The following is a 10,987-nucleotide window of genomic DNA, read 5'->3' as shown; positions in this document are numbered from 1 at the left end:
ATCATTAGTCACAGTCTCACATGCTTACTTTTGTGAAATTGTTACTCTAAATGCTTATGATTATTTATTATCAGCTGTTTACTGGAAAAGTTAACCAGTCAGGCCACAACACTGAATTCATCAAGCATGTCTCTGCTGTTTTTAAAAATGTATGTGTCCCACCCTGTGTATCTCAGCGTGGTTCTCATAGTCTCATTCAAATTTGACAATGCAATACGATACATGTAAGAGTTGAAGCACGTTTTGTTCTTTTTCTGTAAACTCACTCATATAGTGTTCTAATGTTTTCAAATAGTGCCATTATATGCAGTGCTTTTGCATTGAGGCCCATCCAATTCTAGTTATGTTGCTCACTGAGGTATATATTTGTACCACAGATTCCTTAAGAATATAATTATATTATATATAATTTAGAATATGTATTATTAAGTGATAAATGTTTAAACAACACTACTGACTTTTCTTAGAGTATAAAATCATTTGTCATATAAATAAATGCTTCTCCTTTACTTGTGAGCTCTGTCACCTGTAAGAGTGATGATTAACTCATCTGTTTTTATTTCGTTTTCTGACTTCCTGTTTTGTGGTCTTCTTTTTCTCCTTTAGTCCTTTTCTTGCTTTTAAACATTTTATACTGAGTAGCATCAAACACTGTGAACACTGTCAGTGTTTTCAAAGAATGCATAATTTGTTCAGAATTATAGTAATATCAATGTGATGTCATGTTACTCTGTAAATCTGACTAATTGTGCACAGTTGTACAAACTGAAAGTTGAACTGAGATCATTTCCACTCTACAATCTTAAATATAAAGGTTCCAAAAGGGAGTTTTTGCATTGATGTCATAGAAGAACTAAACGAAGTTTCAGTGAACAGTTCTTAAGAGAACCACCATTTTTCTTAATGTAAAGAACTTTTTTTTTTTTATCTAAAGAACCCCTTTTCACTATAAAGAGACTTTTGTGGATGTTAAAGGTGCATTATAGAACCAACCATACCCTTTATTCTTAAGAGTGTACTGATCAGAAATGGCTAATGCATTAATAGTAACAGAGGTGATGTCTCTACCTAGTGGTCACATGAAGCTATTCACCCATTTCAAAGGAACATTTACTGTCTCAGAATATGTCACTTTCAGTGTTTTCACATCCTTGTAGCCATTTAACAGCTACACCATCAGCAACTTGAAACACCCCAAACCAATGATAGAAAACCTTGCTCTGTTGCCAGGAAACTAATAATCATGAGTTAATGCATGACTTACGAAGATCTAAGCCATTCATTAATTATTACTACATCAGTAACTAATAAAGAGTATATCTGATTAATAGATTAAGTAATATATGAATTGCAATGAATTAAATGTGTCATCATGCATTAATTCCTTAACGACATATATCAACTAAAAGTGTTAATGGGTCAAAGCTATGCATTTCAACTTCCAATTGTCTGCTTTAATTAATCATTAGCTAATGATTTGCAAAGACATTATTATGCTATGAATTGTTGAGGCACATGGCTATGAACTCATAATAAGTGATATGTTATTTTGGTTTTGACATCCACACTAAGCCATGGATTCCACTGTACCAGATGAACTGGCATCCAGTGCATTGTTGTTAATGGCACAGGAATATGTCTGGTTGAAGCTTGAGTTTTACAATTCAAAGGCGGGACACTGAGAACATGTGGCCCGGCCAGACACTGCAGTTTAGTCACACTGTGTCTACATCAGACGCGAGTGGTGCGGCGTGACACGCCACGCCAAAAGACAATAAAACCCATTATAATCAATGATACTGTCTACACTGGATTTCGGCATGATGCTACGTGAGACAATAAATACCTAACAGTAAACTGATGGCCAGTTCTATTTCTGATTCATTCCAAGCTCTTGCGTTACTTCCAATATGAAGCACGAATTGATTTGCAATGGTCTATTCTATGACACTATTCACTGTGCAACTGTCTAAACAGTCTCACAGACCTCAAACTTTGGTGGGGATATCAAAACCCTAACCATAATGACACATATTACTTAACAATGAGTTAATAGACATGTGGCTCAACAAGTAAAGCCATAACATAATGATGTCTTTGTAAATTAGTAGCTAATGATTAATTAAAGCAGACAACTGGAAGTTGAAATGCATAGCTTTGACTCACTGTGGTAATTAACACATTAATTTACACTATTCGTTTAATACTATGTTGTTAAGGAATTCATATAGTACTTGATCTATTAATCAGACTTTCTCATAGTTGCTGATGTAGTAATCAGTAATGAATGGTTTAGGTCTTCATGAGTCACAAACTCATGATTATCTGTGCATTAGTTAAGAATTAATTAATGCATATTAGTGCACCCGTGTTTTAAAGTGTTACAGTTTTTTGTAACACCATATTGTTTGTTATTAACAAGCATTGTTACGCCTTGTTTTTCAAAATGGTTAAAAGAGGTGTCACTTGTTATAAGTGACTTTAGGCTTGTTATTTAATAAGCCACTGCTTTATTTTATGTATAGAGAGAGCATATTTTAGAATAGTGATGTAGAATTTGTAGTGATTCACAGTAAATGCTGTATATCATCAAGAGGAAGTTTTGCTGATCTCATGATAGACGTTTATGTAATGTGATAATAGCAGTAGAATTCTTTTAAAAAAAAATTCAAATGACCAGTGACTGTGCAGTAATGTGATACAATGTGCAAAAATCCAAAGTGGAAATGAGCAATTTGATTATGGAAATTACGCACTGCTTGGCATCACATTAAAATGTGATATAATCCTTTGCTGCAGTATGCTAAAAAGGTTCTCAAAAAATCTTTACCCAGCATTTACACCTGGAAATGAGTAAAAGCATTTAAAGATGTACAGTGTAAGTTAAGATGCTGGGATTGAATTTTCCATGGTTCCGGAAAAGTGTGAAAGCAGCTTTAGAGTGTGACGAAGCAGAGCCAAACCAGACAGACATAGAGAGTTTGTGATAGCTCACATTTGATCACAGCTGTCTCAATAAAGGCAAGTGTTGTTGGGTTGTCTTCGCAATTGAGGTGGTGTGTTTCTTCCATCTGAGATTTTTCCGGAGTGGAATATTTAAGACTCCGCTCTGGTGAGCAAAAATGGTGAGGCTTCGTCATGAAGCTGATAATCATTGTCTTATTATTGTCTCCACACCTTGTGATTTATTTCCATTTTAACATGTACATTTTGATTCATTTTGATGTAAAGATATCTTAAAGACAAGCAAAGTGATACAATGTCCGAAAGCGTCTTCAATGAAAATGGGCTATTTGAATATGAAAATTACTTGTCCTTTCATCACAAATATCTGCATATATTTTTATTTTGCTTTACCTGCCTGTGGGCAAATGCAAAATTCTTCAGTGTTCTTTAGGTTAACAGGTAAACATTTTAGTTATTTGTTTTCAGAGAATATAACATGTTATGGTGCAGACTGAACCTCCCCATCTCATTCTGAAGTATATAATAAAAGTGAATATAATTTAATTGAACTTTTTAATAGAAGTGAAAATTGAGGTTTTCAGGTAAGTCAGACCTCATGTCATTCACCTCAGAGGTTTTTATATGAATTCACTTTCAGTTCCAGGCTAATATGAAGCATTGACATTATTTGCTAAAAATATTTGGATTTGTTAGATTAAATGGCTAAAGGCCTGGTCCACATTGCAGCTTATTCTGTTTTGGTCAAGAACCGCCCACTTACACTTATCGGCACGTAATGACCAACCAAGTTTGATTTTACTTGCCGTTTGGGGGTGGGATTATCTTAAATTCATTGGATAGAGTGGATAGTGTTTCAACTTGGGTGAATTATAACTACATCATTTTAGCCAACTGTAAATAAGCTACTGTAGAAGTTTCTGTGTAAAAAAATATAGAGGATTTTCAGGAAAAATTAAGGTAAGAAATTGTATGTCTGTTCATTATTTGATATGTACTTATATTAACATGACAGATCTGAAAGAGCAGGTTCTTATGTGTAATTTATTTAACATCCACACAAGCAAAAAGAAAAAAAAAATATTTTGTAACTTCTGTTGGACCAATAAAAATTGCACGGAATAGGACTACATTTGCCACATTAACACCATCTGTTATATTTACAGAGTTGTCAGCCTTTTGCGTATTTCCATATTTGTTTCCTATTTGTTTTTGTTAATTAAAATGTTTAATTTATATCATTCTGAATCCAAAGGTTGTCTTACATTGTGTTACTATTTTACTTTACACAATATGTTTGTATAAATGACCAAAAATGTTTTCCTATTATAATCAATGTATCTATTTATTGTCTCTAATTTGCGTATTATCGTGTTCTTTGGGCAACATGTAATGAAAAAAAGAAGTATAATAATGATAATAACTTAGCAGCATTTTCATATAAAATCTCATATTTTATAGAAATATTCATATAGTTTATTTCCCCATTCACTAAATGAATTCACTATGCCTCACTAAAATGCCTGATAAGCATGAAGTCCTGGTGTCCTCTAGAGTGGACATGTATGAAATGAACACAAGTCTCACAACAGAAAATCATATTCTGCTTTCAAACCCCACCAAAGTTGTTCTGAGATGTTCATTTAGGACAAGAAATTTGAAAATTAGTCCTGTCTCAGAGAAGTTAACTAAAATATAATGTCTTCTACAGAGGACAAAAGTATACGCCTAGGTCCCAGGAAAATGTTGGAAATGTGTTTTCGATGTTCTGAAAGTGGTTATACAGTATATAACTAAATATTTAGCTGAAGCACTTTTACAGTCTCAAGCCTTTTTTGTTTGATGCAACACGCTTTGTTCATCAGCATTTGGCAATTATCTGCCATTCTTCTCCTCACCTCTTCACCTCTCAAGCTCTGTCGGATTGGATGGCGGTAGATGCATATTTTCAGGTTTCTCTGGAAATATTTGACTGGGTTAAATCCCAAGCTGTGGCTGGGCCACTCAAGGACATTCACAGAGTTGCCTATAAGCCACTGTTGCTGTGTGCTTAGTCATTGTCCTGTTGGAAGGTGAGCCTTCTGCCCAGTCTGAGGTTCTCAATGCTCTGGACTAGGTTTCCATTAAGGCTCCACAAAATCTCAATATTTTGGTGCATTGAGCTTTTCTTCTACTCTGATGAGTTCCTCAGTCCCTGCTGCTGAAAAACAGCCCCACAGCATGAGGCTGCTACCAGCACACTTTACTTTTGAGATGCTACTGTGCAGGTGATGAACAGAGCTGCTTTCCTTCAAACATGATGCTTAGAATTGAGGTTCATCGGACCAGAGAATCTTGTTTCTCAGAGTCTGATGGTCCTTTGGGTGCTTTTTTGCAAATTTCAAGTGTGTTTTCATGTTACTTAACTGAAGAGAGGATTGAGTTTTGCCACACCGCCATAAAGCCCAGATTGGTGGAGTGTGGCAGCTATGTTTGTCTTTCTGTACATTTCTCCTATCTCCACATATGATCATGGTGCTCAACTAGAGTGACCATCAGGTTCTTGGTCACCACACTAACCAAACCCCTTCTCCATCAGTTGCTCAGTTTGGGCAGGAGGCCAGCTCTAGAAAGAGTCCTGGTTGTTTCAAACTTCCTCCATTAAGGCTAACAGAGACTACATGTTTCTGTGACCCTTCAATGAAGCAGAATTTTTTTCTGAACTCTTCCACAGATGTGTGGCTTGACGCAAACCTGTTTCTGAGCTCTACGTGCAGTTCTTTTGACCTTAGTGCTTGGTTTTTGCTCTGATATGCATTATCAGGTGTTATACCTTTTATTGAGACATGTGTGCCTTTCCAAATCATACCCATTCAATTGAATTTTCCACAGGTTAACTTCACTTGAAGTGTAGTAATATCTACAAGCAGTATGAATACTCCTGAGCTAAATTTCAACTGTCCCAGATAAGGGTATGAATACGTATGCAATGGAATCATTTTATTTTTAATAAATTTGCAAAGATGTTAAAAACCTGTTTTTTGCTTTACCAGTATGGTGTATGGAGTGTAGATTGATGTGGGGAAAAAAGTAATTTAAAGCAGTTTAACAAAAGGCAGCAACATAACAAAAAGTGAACTGTATGTATATATATATATATATATATATATATATATATATATTATTTTTTTTCTTCAGTAATTGTCAGAAATTCTCCAAGATGTTCCTTTTTGTGCATGACGTTGGTGACCAGTAGTGTGATACAATATGGAAAAACATCTTCAGTGACAATGAGCTCCAGTACAATATTTGAATATGAAAATGACTCATCTCGTCATCAAAAAAATAAGCATATGATTGTATTGTGTTTGACCTGAGGGCGAAAGCACTCAGTGCAACATTATTTTTTAGGTAAAGAGGTAAACATTTTAGATATTTGCTTTCAGATAATATATCATGTTATGGTGCAGACTGAACTTTTTCATCTCATTCTGATACTCATTATATCTGATACTCGAGTTTAAATGTTAATAAAAGTAAATTTGTGTTCCTGTAGCAAAAACAGCATGTTACTAACAACAAAATGGATTTGATTGATTTGAGGGAATGCATGAAAAGATCAAATGTATACTAGACCTTGAATACAATGCAAGTTGCTTTGGCTAAACGTATCTGGGAAATGAATAAATAAAATGTACATGTTAAATACAGGAATAGTTATCCCCAGGTGTACTTTGTAATGTAGCTATGTTCCGGAAGACTAAATCTTACTAGACCAAGAAAATACCAGTTTTGTTTGCAATATGACAGTGAGTGTGTGGTGCTGTTTGAGGCTGAGACTATAGAAAATGTGTCGAATTCTGTAAAGGAAGCCTGTCGAATTTTAAACAGCTTATTTCCTGATATCAACAACATCTAGCCACAGTGTAACGTAACGTATTAAGAACATTTCTTGACAAAATATTGGTCAAGAATTGGTTGACCAATAATGGTATATGTAAAGTTGCGGAACATTTGGAGTGCACCTTGTGTATTTACTCTAATTTCTGAAAATGTATGATTGATCATCTCTTATTAGAATACATCAGAGAGGATCCAAAAGTCATGGACGGGAGTCTGTTTGTGCTGCTTCTGCTGTCAGGTTGGTGTGGTCATTTGTAATGTTTTTAATGTACATGTTAACGCATATACTTTATAGAAACAAACATCTACATAAATTACTTTCACAGGGCTCTTGAAGACCACTTCTGGTCTTTCTCGTAAGTACTACTATATAAATGCAAGAATGTCGTGGCCAGAGGCTCAGAGTTACTGCAGAGCGAAGCACACTGACCTGGCTTTTGTAGACAGCATGGCTGATGCAAGCAGGCTGATAAATATAGTGGATGCTGGATACAGTGGATCAGTGTGGATTGGACTGAAGAGGGTAACACAGAAACGCTGGGGTTGGTCTAAGGGAGAAGATGCACTTGCACAGTACAATGCCTGGAAAGCAGGAGAACCAAACAATCAAAACGAATGTGCCTTTCTTTCCTTTGGAGGTTGGCAAACTTACCAATGCTCATCTGTGATTTACTTTGTGTGCTACAGTGGTGAGTTAAGAGTTACTATATTCAGTAACAAATATTCAGTTTAGCTGAGACAAAGAGTTGTGACCATATTCTTATTTTGCCTCTTTTGATAGAAAGCATTGGATACATCTTTGTACAGATCTGGATGAACTGGGTGGAAGCTCAGAGCTACTGCAGACAGCATTACACAGATCTGCCTACCATCCGCAACTCTGAGGAACACAATCAGCTCAATAGTGTCGTTTCATCGTCAGCATGGGTTTGGATTGGTCTGTTCCAGGACTCTTGGGAATGGTCTGACAAATGGAGCAACTTCTTCAGATACTGGGCAGCAGGTCAACCATCGCAGAGTTCAGGATCTGGGGACTGTGTTGGCATGTCAACCACCAGTTCTGGGACATGGATTCATGAAAGCTGTGTTCTACAGCGTCCTTTTATCTGCCATGGATGTGAGGATTTCTTTAAACAAATGAAATGAGATTCTCCATGTTCTGTCATTTGTGAATTATTTAACTATGAATGTGTTTAAGTGCACAAAATACTCTGATAACAATCAAAAGGTTTTTTCTCCGTATTTTGACTTTAAAATGTAAACACTCATTGAAAAGCAAAAAGCAAAAATATTTAATCATGATTGTATCACCGTATAAGTATTTGTTGGAGAGACTTTTGACTGTCTGGATCTGACTCAGACTTGGATGAGTGAACCCCCTGGGTGCCGGTTAGAGCACAATAATTATATAAGGATGAGAACACAGGTGATCAGGTTTAGGGAATGTATTGATAGGAGATTATCAATGACAGGCAGTAGAGGCATTAGTCTGGAACACAATAAATACAATAAAGGCTAATGAATAACTAACAATAACTAGGCATATACAATAATAAACATCCATTGGTACATAAAGACAGCCAAAGCATACTAAATCCTCATCAGTGACATTGTTTTGTGAAATATACAATCCAAGAAGGAAAATAAGGTATCACATTATACATTATAAGCCATAAGCGATGATCTGACATGATAAACATCACTCCATATATGGATGGCACATCACAGTGATCGCTCCTTTGGCATGAACATCTCAAATGTCAAATCACATCATAAAAGTATAATTGAAAATCAAAAACAGTGATATGCATCTCAACAAAGAAGAAATAATCGCATATAGAACAGCATCATTAAAGGGTTAGTTCACCCAAAAATGAAAATTAGACTGTGTTTTACTCACCTTCAAGGCATCCTAGGTGTATATGACTTTCTTCTTTCTGATGAATCCAGTAGGAGTTATATTTGGGTGAACTACCCCTTTAAGCTAAACTAACAGAAATAACGGCTGTGGGCATGTCTGGCCATGTGTGTGTGATGCAGTTATATATAACTCAATACCGATCTCAATAAACACAAAAATAAAGCAAACAGGCTTACTTGTAGGTCAGTGACTAACACCTCAAAGTAACTTCTGCAGGAAATATCAGAAAAACACAGGAATTAACGTCCTTTCAGCGTTCAACAACAGCAGATACAAACTGCAGCAGGCAACAAGCGGCTCAACTCACGAGACTACTCAGCCGGATGATGACGTACAATATCGGAATAAAAGCTCTCTCGTAAAGGAGCCTTTACAACAGTATTTATGATTCTTACTGTCCTGTTTGTCATTTCAATTTGTTATAGGGCCCAAGTCTCCTTACCGCACCTACCAGTATATGAATGAAAGCATGACCTGGCAAGATGCTCAGAGTTACTGCAGAGCGAGATTCACTGATCTGGCCACTGCTGACACCATGAAGGATGTGAACAGCCTGGTAAATATAGTGGATCCTGGATACAGTGGTTCAGTATGGATAGGTCTCCACACTGGGACAGAGCATCGCTGGCTCTGGTCTATGGGGGAAGGCACAATCTCCAACTACAGTATCTGGAATCCAGGAGAACCAAGTGGTGATGGGGAGTGTGTGAGGAGTTTTAATGGAAGCTGGTATGATGAGAGCTGCAGCACCGTTTTCCCATTTGTGTGTTTCAATGGTGAGTCCTCTTAGTTTGAGTTTGTTTATTCCGCTTTAGCTGATCCTTGACTGAGGGCTGGTCCTTATCTTGTGTTTCTGAACAGACAGCACTGGTTTTATTATTAATAAGACTGCTATGACATGGAGAGATTCTCAGAGTTACTGCAGACAACACCACACTGATTTGGCGAGTATCAGCAGCCCAGAGCAGCAGAATCTGATCAGTAATGAAACATCGTTCTGGATTGGTCTGTTTCTGGATCCTTGGCAGTGGTCTGATCAGAGGAATCTCAGTTTTAGATACTGGGAAGCAGATCAACCATCCCAGAGTTCAGGATCTGGTGACTGTGTTGGCATGTCAAGAAACAATTCTGGAAAATGGGCTCAATATAGCTGTGATCTACAGCAGCCTTTTATTTGCTATGGAGGTGAGTTTTGTTAGTCACTTTAAAAAACAGAGATTAAAAACAATTGATTATATGTTTTTATTAATTTATGTATTTTCTATGTTTTCTTTAACCCTGTATTTCTCTAGCTGACAAGTTAATTAGAAAACAAATTTTACGGTTGAAATTGTCCTGTAATGCAAACTGCACATTGAATGATCCTTCACTACAGACTGCCTTTCTAAATGTAGTATGTATATCTATATATTTATATATATATATATGTAGCCTATAAGTAGGACATAGTTTTTAGTTTTGTTTGATTCTTTCTTTCTGGTTTTCCAGATAAGTGAAAAGTTGAAGAGCATGGGGCTGGAAAGTGACAAAATGAGCTGGATAAAGGGGGAAAGTGAAGAGGTGTTTCATCTGGAGAGCAAACACACATCCAATTCAAATAATCATTGTAATAGGCAGTAATCGTCAATGTACTTCTTTAAAGTTAACTTTTAAAACAGATTCAAAGAATATTACGTAAATCCTAACTATATTGTTTGGAGGAGCTGGGAAGTAGTAGTAGTAGTATTATCCATTGTTTAAAAAACAATAATGGATAAATGGTCATTGCATAATATATTTATTACAATTGATTATGAAAATATATTTCTGAAAGTTCTACATCAATAACTACATTTTATTTACCATAAAATTGAAATGTAAAGTATGATGATTTCTTTCTCATAATAAATGTGACTGACATTTCATTAGAATCATACTGTGTATGTTATTCCCAAAATAAATAAAAAACACAGTGATCTTCTTTAGAAATTACCACTGTAATAAAATAGCTTACTTCCATATACTTTTGCATGTACTAATATATTTTTTCATACAAATTCTTAATTTATTTTATAGCCATAAAGGTAGAACCATCATTGATTTGTTGTTCTGCATTCATTGATATATGGGAGAAATGAGAGTGCTGTGGTCTGAAATGTGATCTTCAACCCTGATATTATAATGTTCATACTAGTAAATATGTCTGACAGGCTCAACAGAGCAAAGAACACCAAGACAGGT

At 35.8% G+C, this 10,987-nt stretch overlaps 1 protein-coding gene across 1 annotated transcript; it reads left to right on the top strand.

Moving 5' to 3' along the window:
* Positions 1-7,044: 7,044 nt before the first annotated feature.
* LOC107569261 (macrophage mannose receptor 1) lies at positions 7,045-10,387 on the top strand. Its single transcript, XM_016255298.1, has 7 exons — positions 7,045-7,084; positions 7,173-7,532; positions 7,628-7,963; positions 9,193-9,543; positions 9,629-9,952; positions 10,060-10,160; positions 10,256-10,387. Exons 1-7 carry the CDS (start codon positions 7,048-7,050, stop codon positions 10,385-10,387), a joined length of 1,641 nt encoding a protein of 546 aa, XP_016110784.1. The 5' UTR covers positions 7,045-7,047.
* Positions 10,388-10,987: the final 600 nt, after the last annotated feature.

This window comes from Sinocyclocheilus grahami, unplaced genomic scaffold (assembly GCF_001515645.1).
Source record: "Sinocyclocheilus grahami isolate Dianchi unplaced genomic scaffold, SAMN03320097.WGS_v1.1 scaffold1328.1, whole genome shotgun sequence".
Classification (NCBI taxonomy): Eukaryota; Metazoa; Chordata; class Actinopteri; order Cypriniformes; family Cyprinidae; genus Sinocyclocheilus; species Sinocyclocheilus grahami.
The sequence above is the reverse complement of the archived record's forward strand: the minus strand, read 5'-3'. Positions and strand labels throughout refer to the sequence as shown.

What these genes read in the sequence shown, in the direction of transcription:
- LOC107569261 (XM_016255298.1), top strand. Translation starts at nt 7,048, where the DNA reads ATGGACGGGAGTCTGTTTGTGCTGCTTCTGCTGTCAG. An exon ending in GATTTACTTTGTGTGCTACA is followed by an intron (nt 7,533 to 7,627) that starts GTGGTGAGTTAA and finishes CTCTTTTGATAG; the next exon opens with AAAGCATTGGATACATCTTT. An exon ending in CCCATTTGTGTGTTTCAATG is followed by an intron (nt 9,544 to 9,628) that starts GTGAGTCCTCTT and finishes GTTTCTGAACAG; the next exon opens with ACAGCACTGGTTTTATTATT.